The following is a 19,996-nucleotide window of genomic DNA, read 5'->3' as shown; positions in this document are numbered from 1 at the left end:
TCCATTTTTGCGGCTTATAGCCAATTTCCACCACCTAATTTTGCCACTTTTATCCCATTTTTGCTATGTTTATCCTGCTTTTTGCTATATGCAATTTTCCCATCTTTGCCAACTCATCAACTCATCTCTGCCCTTTTTTTGCCAATTTTCAACCCAGTTTTTGGCATCCTATGCTTTGTTGCTTTTTGACCCTTTTTGCCATATTTAACTTATTTTTATTGCCACTTTAACCAGAGCCACCAACTCTTATGCATTCGGTGTGAGAGTCACGCAAATGACGCTTTTCACACACACTCACGCCACACCTCCCATTCCTCACGCATTTCTAGAAATTCAGCCAAGCACCCGCCCTCGCTACCTCTGATTGGCTGAATTGCAGGAAGACAGCCTGTTATTGTCAAATCAGATTCCCCATGGGGAGGAGCTGCACATGTCAGCTAGCTGACGAGGGTGAAGTCAGAGCTAGAGTCACGCAAATGACAAAGTCTCACTCCAAGGTTTTCTCACAAGTTGGCAGACTTTTTTTGACACTTTTACCACCTAGATTGTGGCACTTGCAAAGGTAATTTTTCAACAGTTTGGCTCTTTGGTTGAGCAGGGTGGAGTAACACAGGGTTACAGAATGGCAAAAATCTGGTTAAAGAAGCAAAAGCCATCAAAAATGGGTTAAAAGTGGCAAAAAAAATGTCCAGCAAAGTAATAAAGGGTTAAAGAGTGGCATACAGGGGCTATAATAGGCAGGAAGGTTGCAAAAAGGGTTAAAAAAGTGGCAAAATAGGCACGAGTGGCAAAATTGGTTGAAAAGTGGCAAAAATGATCAAAAATGGGCCAAGAGTGGTAAAAAATGATGCAGAAATGGCCAAATGAAGTAATGAAAAGAGGTTGAAAAGTGCCAAAAGTGAGCTAAGACTGGTACTTAATCACAATGGGGAGGGCCCATTCTCTGGATTTTCAAAAATACAAACAAACACTGCTACAATAATATGTAAATAAGACCAAAATATTAATTTAATTTTAGTTTATTTGAAAGTCCAGCCCCTAGAGTATTTGTCAAGACGACATGTGGCCCTTGTGCAAATGTACTTGATATAGAGATCGTAGGGTAGCGTGATAGCTAAGCTAACAAGCAAACTGGCTCTTTTGTTGATTGCCAAGTGATTTTGTATGATTGAATATGAAGTACAGTCAAAGTCTTGATAGTTTGGTATGCATGCTGTTCTGCAATAGTTAGCTAAAAACAGGTTAGCTAACATGAGATACTGGGGTGCAGACATGGGTTGAACTTGTAGAAAAAATTCTACGCTCAAGGCAGGCTAACAGCTTCAGTTAGTTGTACTTGTTTAAATACATATAGCCTCTCCCTCAGGCAGCCCCCATGACACCAAATAGGATAAGTGGTATAGATGATAGATGGATTGTATTTTCTATTGCTGTTGAAATCTGCTGCCTCAAAGCAGCTTGCAGCTTGCATTTTGAAATAAAGCATCTAATTCTCAAAACACAATGTGTGTTACATAAAGTTAATACTGAAATGTGTTTATGAAAAACAGCCTCAGAATTTTAGAAATCAAGATTTGCCTGGCACCAACATGGGTCGGCCAAGCAGAAGCCTAATTTTAGCTCGCCTTGTTGCCAGGCTTGTGCCAGTTCTGTGATGAATAGCACGCGAACATCATCATCCCGAGTCCACTCATCTTGATGCCAATTCTGGCTCAAGCTTGCCCAAGTGTTTCTTGTTCTTCGTGGGTCTACAAAATATTTCCAAACCTGGCAGCCATTTGAGGGCCAATGCAGGTCACATTTTGTTCCAGTTTTGTGTTGCAATCTGCCCAAATCAGGTTATTACGTGGGCTATCTTGCTTCAGTATTATTTTTTTTCCATTTTATATAGTCAGAACATTTTTTTGGATACAGTATTTAATTTTATAAGTCCTGGCAGGATAAGGCCGTAAAAATATCCTTCTTTGATACTGGAGACTGGAGTGTTACAGTGTCTGTTTTTAGGCTGAAGAATTTTTTTTCATATGAAGACATGAAAGGTATTTAAATAAGATAAAAGATCCAAGTTTCTAATGATGTGTAACTATTTTAAAACCATGAGAATGTATGTTAATGCCTGACGGACTTTCTGCCTCAAAGTCTGAACTTCTTACGGGTATGAAGTTGTCTTCTTTTTGTTTGACCAGAACTAAAATTAGTGTTGACAGACTTGGAAATGACTCAAAGTAAGATGACACAAAGTAGTCATCTTAAGATTACCAGTAATGGCGGCAAATCTCCCTCTCCTCCAGGCTTTGAACTGTCTTTTTCTGCTTGTTTGTGTGAGGTGCATGTTGTCTGGGGAATCAGGACAGTGTGGAGAGCCAGGTGCGAAGGGTAAAAGCTGATAAAGATGCAGGTCTGCTATCAGGACGCAGGGTCTGATAAAGGACAGCACCTTCACTACTTGATATACAGCTGCTCCAAACACAGTGACACAGCATATAAGCTACTTTCCTTCATTTTTTCACCAAAAATTTTTAAAGCCAGCGCACTGTCTTCCATGCCTCATCCCAGACTGATTATTATTACCTTTTTCTAAGTTGTGTTATTCCAAAACTTTAATTATTTGGCTCAAAAATTGCACTTAAATGTGTTTCAGCACCTAATTACAGGCATCAATTTTCAGCCAAAACAACCTCCACTCTTCTGGGAGGCTTTCCACAAATTTTTGAACATGCTTACAGAGATTTCACTCCTGTCCACCAGACAGGGTCTTTAGTGAGGTCTGCCGCTGATTCTGAGGCCTGGCTTTCGTTTGGTGTTCCAATTAATCCCAAAAGAGTTGGATGTCTCTGCAAGGGCCAGCACATTTTCTTTTTGCCAAACTCTGAAAACTCTTTCATGGGCATGCCTTTGACCACAGAGTTATTGTGGTGTTAGAACAGGACATACTTTACCCAATGATGTGGCCGTTAAATTGGAGGAATCTTATTGTCTGGGATAACAATGAATGCTGAAGAGCTGAAGTACAATTCAGGAGTTTCTTAAAAGTTTAAAAAAACAAAAATAATTTAAAAAAGTAATAGCCAATGAATGTTTTGTAGTGTCAGGGTCTGTTTTAACCAACACGAGGAGGCAGTATGTGATGGTTTCTGTGTTGGCCATGTCCTAATTTAGGGGCTGCATCCTCTGCAGAGAGCATTTAAAGGCCACAGCAATGTGTCAAATGCTGTCCCATTTCAAAGGCTCCTTTAGACTGCAAATGCATCCTTTCCCTGACATATCCCATCATGTTCCCAGATTCTTTTTTTTTTTTTTTTTCAAACAATTATTTATGGTCAAAGTTTGATCTTACAATACTGAATATGAATGCTGAACACAATTAAAGACTCAGGAAAAGTTAGTAAGGTGAAAGAAAAACAAAAATGGAAGTATTACGTAGAGAATAGAAGAAAAGAGTAAAAATTCTCATCAGGAATCACCAAGGTTTGTTTGATTTGAACCATTGCAGTATTGTCTTGGAGTTTGTCAGCTCTTTCATGAAGATTAAGAGTAATAGTCTGGTCTTCATACATAGAGCTTTGCCTGCAAGCTGGTTCAGGCACACAACTCAAGCTGCACTGATTCATACTTGGCACACATCAATCCTCACACCTCCCTATGCCATGAATCCTCCAAAGTTGGCGGTCTATTTAAATTGCAAGAGTTTTTTGATCACTTCCTCTGCTATGTCGTTGCCTTGCTGCTCCAAATTTTTCGATCTCCCTACCACCCCAGTATTTACCTGCAGGCCCTGCACATAATTTAATAAATCATAATAGGTCATCACTCCTCAGATTTAATAGTTGAAAACGAGGTCGACATTGTAGCCTGGATGCAATCCTCAACTGTTCTCAACAATATAAATCTGATTTGTCTGACAGAAACCTACATTTTTTAAATGTAATGTTTGGTGGTAATGACTGGGGAATCTACATTAACAAGTTCCTGTGTATCAGTTGAGGTCACCTGGTGACAGGGACTGATCCTAAAAACCAAAAGGTAAAGGCATTCATAAAAGAAACACAATCTTATGTTTATGATGATTGACCAGAACAGTGTCTGCAGCTCCCTGTCTCTCTCTCCCTTACACTGTAACTTTAAACACAAAAACAGTAATTTGCACATGTTATGATGACTTCAGTTATAAGCAGCAATAGATAAGACCAAAAAATGTACTCAGCCGCATCACAAAGACGGAATGGAAAAATTGCACTCTCTCCCCAACTTGGCACAAGCTCATGCAGATAATTCATATGAAGGTCTCTGTCAGGATGTAATGACTCAGAGTTTCATCTTTCAAGGAGGGAAAGAACCTTACTGCTTTTTTCTTTGCAGCACAAGGCCATTTTGCCTTGCTCTGAAAATTTTTGCAATGTGTAGAAAAATAAACATCAGAGTTGGTGTGTAATGTTTGAGTATGTGACATTTCTTTCAAAATGGAGATACAGTTTTACTTGGCGGAGAAGGCTCTGCTCAAAAGATGCTCCCTAGGTTAGTGAAGCAGCATGCTTTGACTCTCCAGGGAGCACATGGCTAGAAACCCCCATATGGATAGATACATTTATGACATTGCATACTGAATACAACAAAGTAAGTTCAAAAGTAAGTAATACATAGTAATAGAATCTCAAAATGAGGATGAAACAAGCTTTTTGCCATAAAGGAGGCGGCTGGGGTGGAGGAGGTTAAGCTTTGCCAGCTGCAGCAGCAGTAGCATGGTGTATCAGCATTAACTCAAGCAGGGATTAGTGAGAAGTATTTAAATACACTGCTGTGTTGAGAGAAAGATCTGTGATTGGTTGTGGGAGCTGGGAGGCAATAATTGGTATCAGCTAATAATGCAACTAACGCTGAGCTTCATTTTTGTGACAAAAAGTTTTCAAAATATTCACCTATTTACAAAAAAGTCCTTGTTCTTATTTGTATCATTTCTATTTGAGCCATTTCTCAAAGCAGTTGTTGTCTGCAGTGGCACAGAGAGCCACATCACAGGCTCTCTGTCTCTCTTCCTCTCCATTATGAGTTGCACAGTTTGAAATAGCATGGCGCAACTACAGAATAGCCTGCCATTGGTTGTTGTAGCTCATCACAAAGCATTATGGGATACAGTATGGCAGTTAGCATGCAAAGCAATTGGCAGAAATAATCGAAAATGGATTAAAAAGTGGAATAAATGATGTTCAATCTCAGACATACTGATGTACATTTAATCCTTGAATACCATGGAAAGTCACCGTGATGTCAGGCTTGCTTGAATATCCTGCATAAGAGCTACAAAGGTGGGGATAGCATAATTAGCATGCTAAATTGGCTTGTTTCAGTGGGGAAAAAAGCAAGTGGCTGTGATTTATGGTTCAAAAGTTATTTAACTTTTAAGAACCTGTCTTTAGAGGGTTAAAAAAGACAATTAAATAAAAGTGATCATTCTTTTTAACACATTATTTATAAAGCATTTGCAATAAGAGTTGATTTAATCACAATTAGATTGATTTTTTTTAAGTTGCTCAGCCATACTTTGAAGTTTGGGTCCTTTGGAGGCTGCTTCTGTTGACGGTTGCAGCTCCTGAAATGAGACAGCAAAAGTTGATAAAAATGCAATAGCAGGAGGTAAACTTAAGCATATAAAATTGGAGGGAAAAAAAAAAAGATAAAACATGAAACACTAACATTAACTGAAAAATACATGCAGAGAGTGAAAAAACAAAGTAAGAACTCATGACACCTACTTTCAAATTGTTCATTTTTCCTGGAAAATCATCAATGTCATAGCAAAACATAGCAGCTTCAGGATGAGGCAATCAACTGAAATTAAAAATTTTGGGACATTTTTGCCACTGAGGTCCTAAAACGTGAAAAATTAAACAACAGGACCAGTTTAATGCGTTGCAGCTCCCCTTTATCATTAAGCTTCATTAGAACTGAAGGGCAAAAACTGAGTACCAGCCTGGGGCCAAAATTATACATGTAACATTTGGATGAAATATTCTTAACTGCTCCATTCATTTGATTTTTCATGCATGACTACAGGACATATGTCATTTTTTTATATACCATGCATGGCTTCTATTGGTGCTGTACCGTATGTTATGTGTCATACATTTCCTTATGCAGATCACAGTTAAGGCTGTTAATCCGCACAGGGAGTCGATGGCGGCATTAGACGGCGAGATGAAGGGAATAAAAGACTCTAAAAGAGTAATAAACAGATTAATAATGTGGAAGGTTCCAGCCTCGCCTCTCTCAATTAGTGCTTAATCAGCAGCCGTTATTAGCCCGCCGCTAATTGAATGCGATATAGCGAGCAGTGCTAATGCAATCCTCCAGGTGTAATTGGTGTCAGAGGGGGAGGTTCATTTTCTGCTAGCCTCATAGACAGATGAGTCTTCACACTACACGACTTCACATGTGCCCTTTGTTTGTTTCCTGCCCCCCCCGTGTGACATCAACAATCAGCCGACATGCCCACTCCTGCCTCGCCGTTTCTTCAGGGAAAACACTTTGCCCCCTGGAGTGGGCAAGAGTTGATGCAAGTGAATCCACCAACTGGAAACAGATTCTCAAAAGCTCTCTTGGGGATTTTAGAGCAGCCTTTTGGAGAGAAATTGCACAAAAAAGTCACTTATTCAGACTATTCATGAGCTGATATTGACAACCTTTCCTAGAGTGATGACTACAACCAGAGAGAGGCGACTTTCCCCACCAATTTTGAAAGTAATTGCTCATAAGTGTCCCCAAAAACAGCCCTGGCGCCATAGCCTTCCCAAAGGCCTGGTGAGCAGCAGTACCTGGCTGTTAGCAGATAAAGCAGTTGGCTTCTAGGTCAGAGAGTTCATGTCTTGTCTCATTGAGGCAGAGATTCTTTCCTTCACACTTTCAGGGTCATTAAGTGTTGTTTACCAGACTCGTCATGTGTTTTTCCTCCAGAGTATCTTCAGTTCTTACCACTTTCCTTTACAATCCTGATAGATAGACTGCTGCAGAGATAGTCAACCTTCTGGCATATTCTTCTCTCTGCATCTGAAGCTCTTTCTGTTCAGTTATTTAGTTTCAGCCCCAGAAAAGTTGCTTTTTGGTGGTTCTGATTTCTTCAGTGCTGAGTCCAGTATACTCCTGGGAACTTTTCAGCGCTTTTGGCTTCTTTTTTTTTTATCCTCGTTCTCAGATCTGCCTCAGTAGAATTCTATCAGTGGAGAGGTTTTTTCAAATTTCATGGTTTGGTTTTTTAGCTGTCATGCATGTGGACCGTGACGCCTTTTAATAGGCAGGTGTGTGCCAGTCAGGAGAACTTCAAATGGACTGAATCTGCCACAGGTGGACTCTGAAATAAAGTTTCGCATCCGCTCTCAACTCACTATGGAAACTTTGCATCACTACCCCTTTATATGTCTGCTTCCAGCACAACAGTGCCTAAAGGTAGATAAATAAAATACAAAGCCAGGTTGTTTTTATTTTGTGTTAAAATGCTTGGATGACTGTATGAATATGTTAACTGCCTCTTAAAATTGCATTGTGGTACTTTATTCATGTTAGAACTACATAAAGCAAACAAAAGTTGCTGAAATCTTTCTCACAGAAATACATAAAAACTTATGTTGTGAACATTCAGCTCCAAGTTTTGGTGACTGCTGCAGGGGCCTGGAGGGAAAACGAGATAAGGAAAGATTGATCCACAAACTAGTCCAACTCTAAATGTATATGAGCCTCTTAGTTAGACTTCAACGCCACCTTTAACTGGGGTGTTAATGATAAAAGGTTTTTATTACCCTTAAATTCCACATACTCTGTCTGCACAGCAAGCTGCACGCAAAGTGCACTCCAGAGCAAATCACTCCCAGTCCAGTCAGTCTTTGCACTTCCACATGTTCTCAAGTCAATTTAAGATGTGTGCTAGAAGTGCCGCTTATCTCTGCTCCGCTCAAGATATGCGCTAAAGCTATTTTAGCACAGGCCACTGCCGAACACACCAATCCATGGTAGAGTTTATATGCTCTGCCTGAGCCTGGCCCTGCAAGGCTTGTGACCCAGACCCGGTCAGGCCAGGATCCCTGGGTATGTGTTGCCTCATAGCTTTCGTCACTTCAGGGGTTGACTTTCCTGGCTTTCATGGGTTGGCTTACAAAACTTTCTTGGGTGGGCTTTGTTTTGTTGGGGAATGGATTGACAGTTGTAGCTGGTTCAAACAGACACCTAAGGACAATCCATTGCCATCCACTTAGAGGCATAACACAGGCAATTCTATTCGTTTTTTATGTTATTATAGCAATATTAGACATATTTTATAGGATATTGTTGGAATTTGTTTGTGTAATTTGTAGTTTTATTTCATGTGCATGTGAGGTGTTGTTCTTTTGTAGCATAGCAAAAATTCAAATTTTTTCTACCTTTATTTGCAGTTTTCACCAATATGTCAATGTGGGCAAAGTTCAGTAAATCAGAGAAACCTTACTATGACTCTGACTTCATTGACATGGGCTTAGCCTTTAGATTTTGTGATCTCTCCTCTCCAGCTGTGCTTTGGAAAGGCATCCAAGGGGAAATGGCATACGATGCTACAAACATGGCAGTATGTGGAATATGTGTGTCGGGGCCGTGTTGCCATGTTTTTCATGCCAAAAAACCCCTGAAACACTCCTCACAATATTTATTTATTTATTGAATCACTCATTTTGAATGGGTGAAGGTAATCAGCAGTTTGAAATAAAACATTTTTGAGTAAGCTATCTTGTAACTAGAGGAAACGTATTCATGCACTGCTGATATTAACTAAAAAAAAGAATCACATCGTCACATTAACATAAGCACTAAGCCTTTTTCACCCCTCCTTATCTCCATCTAGATGAAGCTTGTGCCAACTGCTCATTCGGTGCAATCTGCGATGCCCAGAGCGGCCAGTGTCTGTGTCCATCGGAGTGTGTGAACTCCCACCAGCCCGTGTGTGGCAGCGATGGCGTCACCTACCAGAGCGAGTGCGACCTGCATGTCCAGGCCTGCAAAGACCAGACGGACATCCGAGTGGTCAGCCAGGGAGAGTGCAGTGAGTGCATTTGTACAGTATTTGTCTAATAGTTACAGTGTGCCACATTCCCGACTTCAAACAAAGAATATAAATGATTCCTGGCATACGCACAAGTCCAAGAATGATCAAAGAAAGAAAGAAAAAGAAAAATGCATGATGTGTGAAGTTCTTTTTCCCTCGCTTTAAATTAAATGTGGATAAAAAAGAATACAAGTAGAGCTCAACATCATACAGCTGCAGGCAGGCAGCTCATATTCTAACAAACTCTTTGAATTGCTAGACACTCAGATGTGGAATTACTGAGGGAGCAAGTTTGTGTCAGTTTTTAGAGGGGGGTATTTAAAAGAGGAAACTGTATGCATGACAATTAGGGAGGGATCAGAGATTCCTCTTTTTAAAATTATTCCAGAGATCCATTTGAAGGATTGAGTAAAATACAGCAAAACAACCCCATGAATATTTTCTGCCCTGGTCGATGCTGCTCTGACTGCTCCCTGTGCTCTGTGTGTAATTCAGAGACATGCGGCAGCACAGTGTGTGCCTGGGGAGCCCGGTGTGTCCAGAATAAGTGTGAGTGCCCGCAGTGCACAGGCGAGGCCTTCTCAGTGGTGTGCGGAAGCGATGGCACCACCTACAACAACGAGTGCGAGCTCCGTCTGTCGTCCTGCATGCAGAAAAAGAGGATTGATGTGACAAAGCCGGGCAGCTGCGATGAAGGTAGGAAATGGACGTTGAAATGGTGTAATTATGTTAACCAATCGGCCATTGAAATGGTGTGATTATCTTTATCAACTGACCTGTGGTACAGAACTCAGTCATCTGTGGACTCTTGTAATGGCTGCACATGCCACCAGCAGCATGCCAACAGGCGGGTGTAGCAAGACGTGAAGTAGAAGTCGTACAACAGAACCTGTTACATGAACACAACTTACTTCTGGGTGATTAAGTTCAGGTCAGCTGCACAGTTTAGAAGCAATATTTTCATGCTCTGGCTGTTTTGTTTGTCCTTCTGTTACACTTCATTTCTTCTCTGTTGCCTTCGTCTTTATTCACCTTAAAGTTTAATAGACCACGGCTCATGCCCTTTATTTTTAATTTACCCTATTTTATCACATTTTAGTCAAAAACACCAGTATTTTCTGATCTGCTTTTTTATTTTCTCATGTTCCTTGTTTTTGTTTTTTTTTTAATTCCTAAGCACTTCGCTGCTTTTACTCTTCTTGATACATGACAGCCAAGCAGAAACCTCTGACATTTAAAATTAGGCCACTTGGGAAGTGCCAAAAACTGAAATTTCTTGAGTACCTCACACATCCCAATAACACCATAACAGTCTAACAGCCAATCTCCTAGACCATTCGACTGTGATCAGAATGGAAATACACGCAAAAAAATTCAAAATAATATCCGATTGAACTGCAGTTTAGGGTTAGGGTAATTGTTGAGGTAACCTGATCTGCAAAACCTGATTACAAAATGTTTGATAAAACCAAGTAAAAGGTGTGCTAACAGGATAAAAGATTGTGCAAATGTAGATAACAGAGGTATGTAGCTAACGTAGCTAAAACTAGACTCACAAAGCTGCTATGTAAGCTACATTTATGTATAATCTATGTAACCAAGTAAGCTTTAGGTACGTTTGCTAAAGCTTACGTTGCTAAAGCTGATTTAGCTATAGATAGGAAGCTACATAACTAATGTAGCAAACATAGCTAAAGCTAAACTCACAAAGCAGATATGTAAGGTATGTAGCTACGTTATCTACATTGCCACATCCTCTTTAGTTATGTTTGCTAAAGCTCACATTCCTCCCGTCACTAAAGCTAACTTAGCTATAGATATGAGCTTTGTAGCTAACCTAGCAAAAACTAAGCTCACAAAGCAGACTTGTAAGCTATGTGTTTGTGTGCTATGTATCCTTTAGCTAGGTTAGCTTAACCTCACAATGCTCACATTTCTAAAGCTACCTTAGCTATGGATATCAGAGCTACATAGCTAATATATCTAAGGCTAAGCCCACAAAGCAGCTACTTAAGTGACAAATTTACAAGATCTATATAGCTAAGTTAGCTTTGGCTATGTTTGCTAAAGCTCACATTACTAAAACTAACTTAGATATAGGCTGTGTCCGAAATCACCCCCTATTCACTATATAGTGCACTATATAGTGAACACGCCATTTTGTAGTGGTGTCCGAATTCTTATTGTTATTCACTATATAGTGCACTCATTCTATCCCACAATGCATTGTGAAAAGTAGTGAACAACCGTTGGTCACTAGCCCAGCAGTATTTACCATCATGCATCGCGGTTGCTGCTCTCAAACATGACGGACGAACGAGATGAGCACAGGAACATATATAAAAACATTTTTAAATGCTTTTTTGTTTGTTGGTTTTACCAAATCTGTAAGAAAATATTAAGGACTCAAAACGGAGTAACTTTTCCCCCATGATGATTACAAGACAAGTGACCATCATCTTTTTGCAAAAATAAGGGATAATACACACAAAACATATATATTATTTTGTCACTATAGAGACAACTTTTTTATCTATTAGAATATTTATTTTTTTGTGAAAATATGTTACATTTTGTAGCAGTTTTCATTTAAATTCTACCGTTAATTTTGATCCTCAGCCGTTGTCAAGGGAATCTACGAGCTGTTACTGCTAAACGTTTTAATTGTGAGACGGCGATGACGTCATCGCCCGCAGCCGGAGTAGTGTCTGAAATCATTTTAGTGTTTTGCAGCTGGATAGCGAGTAGGGAACGAGTGTGTGGTTTCGGACACAGCCACAGATAACATAGCTACATAACAGAGTTATGTAGCTAAAGCTAAGTTCACATTGTTAAAGCTAACTTTGCTAATGTAGTGGCATTGATATTGTAGCTAGAGTTGCAATTTTAGCTTTATATACGTATTCTAATCCCAGATTAGATCCCTGACCTTTTTGTCTATTTTATCTGAGGAATATTACTTAGTCTGTAATGTCTGCAATATGTTTATTTGATACATGTAATGGCCAGACTTTTTGAATAAGTTAAATAAAAAAATATAAAACTGGAACTACGTTGTCCTGGCAAATTAGAACACATTAGACATCTGATTTTTTAATTATAACAATTTTGATTATGTTCATTTCAGACAGGGTGCATGGTGGTTGCAAACAGCTGTATATTGGCTTGGTTTTCTTTTTGGCATGCATGTTAACAGGTCAGGGCTTTCATACCACCTGTGTGAGTGCCTTGTCTCATGCATCAACACACCTTGACACACCAGCTTATCTTTTAATGTGAGCTTATCTTCATCAGGAGGTTTTTGATGAAAATGAATTCAGGAACTGTGAAAGAGTGCCCCATAAAAGTCTCCTATTCAAGTTAGCAACTAGATAGACGCAGAGGAACAAGTGAAGTTCAATCACACAACTCACCTTTTCAATTTTTTAAGCTTTTATTGCAATAAGTTTGGTTTTGCATCTAGACCCCAACCTCATTAGCATATTTATTTTGTGTGCAGAAATTGAGGAGTGGTGATATTTTATCTAAAACCCCAAAACATAGCCTGCAGGTTGTTGACTTTAAGTTGTCTGCCTGAACCAGCTTCCAGGCTTTGCTTTATTTGATGTCCTTTTTTGGGTTTCAGCTGCATAACCATATGGAGTATTGAAGGATAAACAGCATACTAGGCTGTAGATGCAGCTGACTGCCAGCTGATTGAACTATTGTCTCCAAGCTCTCACGGCCAATCACAGCTTATTCTCTCAACAAGGCGTTCTATTAAAATATGGCGTCCTTCTCATTGATTCCTGCTTCACTAATGCTGATCACACTGCTCTGCTGCTGGCAAGGCTTCACCTCCACAACCTCACCCGCCTCTTTTCTAGCCTAAAGCTTTTGTTGGGCATTTATATTCACTTCAGTGCTGCTAAGGAGGGGACTACTGCCTATCTAAATTTCATTGTATCTGACATGCATGTTCAATAATGTATCTATGTAGCTAAAGTATACGGGGCGTTCTAGCAGAGTGCTCACTAGAAAGTCAAAACATGCTGCTTGGTTAACCCAGGGAGCATCTTTTGAGCAGACATCCATTTTTGCAGCCAATGGTTAAACCTACAGTATGACGAGCGTTCCTGACTGACGTCTAACAAATGACTTCAATCTGCCCTCCATTCACCTCATTCTTCTGTCCACACAGAAATACCTGCACCTCTCTGTCTTTTCACACTCTGTCTCATACTGTAGTTTCATTTTTAGTGTTTCTGCCCTTTTAACAGTTTCCATTAGCGGTATGTTAAGGATGCACAAAAAATGTAAAGTATGTTTTGACATTTTTCAGTAAATATCACATCAGGTGAACCACGTCTCTCGGGTCTTGTTAATGGTGACACATGCTACAGAGATCATCATAAACTACACAAGTACAGGGCAGTGCTGGAAGCAACAGGTTCAGAAATATATGTAAGAAATGCATAAGAAGCGTCACTTTTAATACTAAATGTCTAAACTCAATTGGGCTCATGGTGAAGAAATTTGTCTTAGTGTTTGTAACAGGACAGGAAAGGAATTCAGACAAGCCAAACACTGATTAATGCACTGGGTGCACAGTGCTCAAATTATCAGAGTGTCACACTACTCAGCCTCTGGGAAAAGTTTACTCTAGGATGCTGGAAAGGAGACTCCAGCCGATTGTCAAACCTCAGCTACTGGAGGACCAATGCATGGAAGTTTGCTCATCTAGTCTACATGTGCTGTGTGGACTTGGGGAAGACCTGTGTCTTGCTGGGGGTACTGTGGGAATATGAAGTGGGCCATTAGGTTTCTGTATAACCGAAGTGAGAGCTATGTTCCCAATCCAAGTACAAAGTTGAACATGTTTCCAGTGCATGTTGGCCTCCCTCACTGGCGAATCCATCTGGCAAAGCTCCCGTCTGAACCATTTGGGCCCGGTTAGAAAGTGACAGGACCAATCAGCAACGAGGGACAGTACTTTCGGATGCAGCAGAGTTGTAATGTAGGCAAGCAGTGACAAGAGGCCGGTGCAATTATGGAGGAAGAGGTTAGCATGCTAAAGTGGCAGTTTTATCAGAACTTGATGACATTTCTTTGTTAAAAGAAGAACAAAGTTAAGCAGTGAGTTGTTTTCAAAATAACAAAAGTTGTGTACTGACATGTCTACAGTTGCCATGGTTTGTGTTAAGCAGTTCTTTATGAAGCTTACTGCTTTGGTAGAGGCGCAGGCGCAGCTGTGTCATGTGTTTTGTTGCTCTGATTGGCCTGTAAAGATATGACAGACAGAACATTCATCCGATCACCCTCCAAGTTTTTTTTTCAAAGGCTCTGCCTTTTCCCAAATGCTGTGTATGAGTGGTTTACCAGATGGATGTGTGAAACACATCCATCTGGCATGCCAGGTTAGGCCTCCACCAGGGCTGCCCCTTATCTCAGATTCTGTTTGTAATTTTAAGGACAGGATCTCTTGGTTTGGGGAGAATTTCATCTCTACTTTTTGCAGATGATGTGCTTCTGTCGGCATCTTCTGCCAGGGAACCTCCAGTTGGCATTGGAGCAGTTTGTAGTGGCAGCGGTAATTCTGATTTAAAGTGAGACCTAGTAAACTGGTGCCTTGTCTGGTTTAAGATATGAGCGATGATACAACACTTATCTCACTTGACCAGCTACATTTATTTTTATTGTACATGAGAATAAGCTACATGCATTATTTCATGCCTTTCTGTCTAATTATACTCTTAAGTGTCCGTCCCATGGCAGTCAGTGTGACCATCTCTGATTAGCACGCCTGTAGCTCCGTGGTTCCTCCCCATCATGAATAAATGAGGACTAATTCACCATGCAAATCATATCTTGATCAGCACTGACAGACCGAGGCAGAATATCACAGTCCCTTGCTCGGCCCGTCTTGGGGGACGACTCTGGAGGGAGCGACATGCCAACCTCTGGTTGTCATGCGTCTGGGCGTCTGCGATGCTTTTCTCCCCCCGTGGCTGCTGGGTCATCACAGGGAACATAGTCATCCTCTGACAAGGTGTGAAGGGGAGCAGATTACAGCTGCCAGCAGGAGGGATGGCTGGAGAGAAGAAGAGAGGGGGGAGATGGAGGACAGAGCGCGGAGATATGAGAGGAATCCTCTTCCATTTTGATTGCTAGCCAGGGGTGTTCCTTTCTTTTTCCATTTTTTTCTTATCTCTTTTCCTTTCTGCCATTGTCTACAGTGCTGGCCCTGGGCCTGTTAGGCGAATCGTGCCACTGAAGCTTCTTTTGCTCGATTTAACATCCTTTCACTGACTGAGACGAGTGACCCTTTTTGTATGTAGAGCATGAAGAAATGTGAGACTGTATGCACATGATGCAGACAGACACGCTCCGTCCTCTGTCTGTCTGCCGGGTGTCTGCTGTGTATACAGTAGATATAGATGAAAATGCTCTCCTCTACTTCCCCAAGGGCACTGCTTTGCTTGTGATGTCTGATGGCTTAGTTTTTCTATTTTATTCTCCCCTCACACTGTCTCTGAACATCCTCCTTTTTTTTCATCACTTGCTCATTTCGATTCAGAGAAACCATCAGGCTTACACAATAGAATTTTTTTTTTCACTCCCCGCTGCTCTTCGCCATCCCACCCACTCACATCTCTCTCCATTTTGCGCTGTTCTCTGTCAAAATTGTGCCTCTTGACAAAAGGGGCAGCGATGTTTTCCCAGATAGGGGTGGAGATGGGATCGTCTGCAATCGATAAATTTCACCCCAGGGGTGACAACTCGTCCTGCCGTCTTCTGAAGGCTCCATCCTCGATCCTTTCAGCCCCCTCAAATCTGGCCCAGACCCTCCGCAGGAAGTCGCCCGTGATTGTAAAACGATCAAAACCAGTTTCTGTTTTTGAAACAGCAGGGTCTGGATGTAGGATATTTCTCTCTTATGATCTATAGCTAGATGTACTTTTTGTTGATGCATTCAGCCTTGCCTTGATGTATAGATGGTAGTTATTGGCAAGATTGGGAGTATAAATTCTGTCATATAACACTCTTTTAGAAAATATAAGACCAATGACCACACTTTTCTGTCAAAATATTGTTTCTCGGGGCTCTGGTACCGAGCGGCTCATGTCTTTACAGCCTGTGCACGGAGGCTCCCAGCCTTTCCTCATAGAATCCAAGGCTTCCCCTGGTTTTTCAGACTGTGAATGTCATTTCAATCTATTTTATTTACCTATATATGTTAAACACCACCCCTTTCATTGTTACTTGGTAGTTGTATGGTGTTAGAGGTGAAATCTGGTTTAAGCCAGTGCTAAATCTGAATGGTTATGTTGAAAATGGGGCTCTTGTTCATCAAATCTGGCTGTGGTTCCTTTCCAGCACGTCACACCCCACACTCTCTCTTCCCACTTTTCAACTCTATCCATTGTCCTCTTCATCTAAAGGTATAAAAGCTCAAAAAAAGATATTTTTAAAGAAGAAAAATGCCAATAGACAAAGTGGCACATGTGTTTTCACAGATGGGATCATCTGCAATCTATAAGTTTCATCCTTGAGGTGACAACTCATCTTGTCTATTTTTGAAGACTTATTTCCTTTGAGCCACCTCAAACCTGACCCAGATCCTCCTCAGGAGCTCTGTTTTGATTGCAAAACAATCAAAACCAAGTTTAAGTATTTTACCCTGTTGGTTTTTGAGATATTTCTCTTTAGCAACATAAAGCTAGAAGTATTTGTTGTTAATGTATTCACCCCCATCGTGATGCACCCATAGTAGTTTCTTGTGAAACCAGGAGTTTAAATTATGTATGTATATATCAGTCGATCAGAAAAATAAAGTCAAAAACTGCTCTTTCGCTTTCAAAATTGTACCTCCCAGAGGCACCTGTTCAAATCTGGCACTGTCTCCTTTCCAGCATGTCATTCCCCTGTCTCTCTCATATTCATATTCTATCAGCAGTCCTGTCTCTTGGCATAAAAGCCCAAAAAATAAATCTTTAATATAAAGAGTGTCCTCATGACAAAAGGGGGCAGATGTTTTGCTGATAGGGGTGCAGATAGGATCATCTGATGTTGATAAATCTTCTCTGAAGGCTACTGTACATCTTAGCCTCTGTAATCTGACCTGGATTCTCCACAGAAGTGTTAAGTGTTGGGATATTTCTTTTTTTTTGTGATATACTCACCCCAGCCTTGACATATGGATGGAAGTTAATGGTAAATTTATACATATAGAGTGCACAGTATTCTGACCCCTTCACTTTTTCATTTTCCTATTTTGCAGCCTGATGCTACAGTTGAAAAAAACATTTTTATTCTCACTGATCTACACTCAATACCCCATCATGACAAAGTGAAAATGGAATTTTGGACCCTTTGCAACAGCACTTTAGTTTGCAAACCCTCCAAGTGAAAGCCAAGTGGACCTTCCTGTGTCGTGCACTGAGTAAAGGCTTCAGTCTAGCTGCTCTGCCATAAAGCCACGATCAGTGGAGGGCCTCATGGTCAGCTCTCTTATTGAGGCCCTTCTCCCTTGATTGGCTGGGCACCCAGCTCATGGTAGAGTCCTGGTTGTGCCAAACTCCATCCATTTGAGAATTATAGAAGTCATTGTGCTCTTGGGAACCTTCGGTGCAGCAGAACATTCATTGTAACCTTCTCCAGATCTGTGCCTTGCAACAGTCCCATCTCTGAGCTCTGCAGGCAGTTCCTTTGACCTCGTGGCTTGGTTTTTGCTCTCATATGCATTCTTTAGAGATGTGTGCCTTTTCCAAATCAACTAACAGGTAGACTCTAATCAAGGTGTAGAAACATCTAAGCAAATATCAAGAGAAATGGGAGAACCCTGAGCTAAATTTCAAGTGTTGCTGCAAAGGGGTCTGAATACTTTTATTCATGTGTATTTTAGTTTTTTATTTTTAAGACATTTGCAAAAATTCTAAAATTCTGTTTTGACTTTGTCATGATGGGGTACTGAGTATACAATATTAAGAATAAAAATGCACATTTTTGACTGTAGCATCAGGCTGCAACATCAAAAAAGAAGGAGCAAAGGGGCTCTCAGTACTTTTAAATGGGTTAGGGTTAGGTACTTTAGAAGGCACACACAACACTCCTTTGGTGGCTTGTTTTGCTGCCTCTGGCACTGGGTGCCTTGACTGTGTGCAAGGAATCATGAAATTTGGAGACCATCAAAAGATTTTGGGACGCAATGTAGGGCCCAGTGTTCAAAAGCTGGGTCTGCGTCAGAGGTCATGGGTGTTCCAGCAGGACAATAACCAAAAACATAGCCCTAAAAGCACCAAGAAATGCTTGGGGACAACGCGCTGTAGAATTCTGAAGTGGGCAGCAAAGAGTCCGGCTCTAAATCCCATTGAACATCTATGGAGAGATCTCAAAGTTGCTGTTGCAAGAAGCACCCTTCAAATCTGAGAGACCTGGATCAGTTTGCAAAAGAAGAGTGGTCAAAAACTCCAGCTGAGAGGTATAAGAAGCTTCTTGATGGTTATAGGAAGCGATTGGTTATTTTTTCCCAAGTGTGTGCAACCAAATATTAAGATGAGGGTGCCAGTAATTTTGTCCAGCCCATTTTTTGAGTTTTGTGTAAAATTATGTAAATTTTGGCTTTTTTTCTTCTGTTTTTTTTGTGTTGTTCCGATGCACCGAAAGGGAAAAACATGTATATACCAAACCATTTGTAATGGCAACAATTTCTGGGAGAATGGTGTATTTTCTGGAAAAATTCCAGGCCTGCCAATATTTTTGTCCATGACTGTAGCTCTTTAATAAATGCCTAAAAACACACAAATAAACATTTGAATGAATAATAAAGACTATCTTACTTTGATAAACTTCACCTTAGGGGTTAAATTGCTTTTTTTTTACCTCCTCATATTCGGCCCGGACCCTCTACAAGACGTCTGCTGTAATTCTAAAACAATCGAAACCAAGTTTCTGTGTTTTCCTTGTGAAATATCTGAGTTTATTTCAGGGATATTTCTCTTCTATGACATACAGCAAGAAGTATTTGTTGTTGATATATCCACCTCTGCCTTGATGTATTGATAGTAGTTTTTGGCAAAATTGGGAGTATATATTGTGTCACATAACGCTCTGTCAGAAAATATAAGAGCAAAGACTGTATATTCCAGTCGACAGCAGCAGAGCTCTACATCAGTGGAGTGAGCAGCCCCTCTCTCCATACTTCATATCTGAGATAAGCCCAGAGAGGAAGCAAGCATGATTTATTCACTTACGTAGACCTGCCTTAAAAACCATCCTCATTAGTCTTGCTGGGGGGAGGGGGGCACAGAGCATAAAAATGGAAGTTGTTTTCTTCCGCCTTTTGTTTAACAGTAATGAAAAATGACAGTGTTCCCACTGTTAGCCATACAGGCAAATTTATCACCTGTTTAATTTCACACTCGGGTAGGCCTGGCCTCAGCTCCTTTTCTCGACACTGACAGAGTAGCGACTGAGAACAGTGCATCACCTACGGGTGCCCGGGCCCTCTTTTTTTTAATTGAATAGACGTTTAATAAACAAGATTATGAGCGCAGGATCACACAGCGACGCTCCATCCTCACCCTGCTCCTCACATCGATCGCATCATAAAAGCTGCAAAACACATAAAAGGGCATGATAAAACCAAAACAGCACAGCGGACTCTGTGTGGGAGAAAAGCTCATCGAATGAGATCAGCAGATTTTTTTTTCATGCTCCATCCATCACCGGTGTTGTAACCTTCTGTTGAGGCACCAAAGCTCCTTCTTCCATCTTCATCCGTCCTCCCCAGTGGGTGTAACGCTCCATCCCTCTCCATCTAACCCGACTTTATTTGGACTAACACGCTGTCACGTACGTCAAGAGGAGGGACTGATAGATGGAGCAAACACAAATGCAAATCATGCTACGCTGCATCCTTTGGCAAAGGCCATTGTCATTCTCCATCTTTGCCTT

At 40.8% G+C, this 19,996-nt stretch overlaps 1 protein-coding gene across 6 annotated transcripts in view; it reads left to right on the top strand.

Moving 5' to 3' along the window:
- Window positions 1-19,996, top strand: part of agrn (agrin) — a 519,119-nt gene that overhangs the window by 361,595 nt on the left and 137,528 nt on the right. For all 6 annotated transcript variants that reach the window (XM_041798717.1, XM_041798715.1, XM_041798714.1 and 3 more), the window contains 2 exons: window positions 8,861-9,058; window positions 9,557-9,757. In XM_041798717.1, the coding sequence (XP_041654651.1) occupies window positions 8,861-9,058; window positions 9,557-9,757 (399 nt within the window). The remainder of the gene's footprint in view (window positions 1-8,860; window positions 9,059-9,556; window positions 9,758-19,996) is intronic.

This window comes from Cheilinus undulatus, linkage group 11, assembly GCF_018320785.1.
Source record: "Cheilinus undulatus linkage group 11, ASM1832078v1, whole genome shotgun sequence".
In the NCBI taxonomy this organism is placed as follows: Eukaryota; Metazoa; Chordata; class Actinopteri; order Labriformes; family Labridae; genus Cheilinus; species Cheilinus undulatus.
Note: the sequence above shows the minus strand (reverse complement) of the source record. Positions and strands in the feature narration are given on the sequence as shown.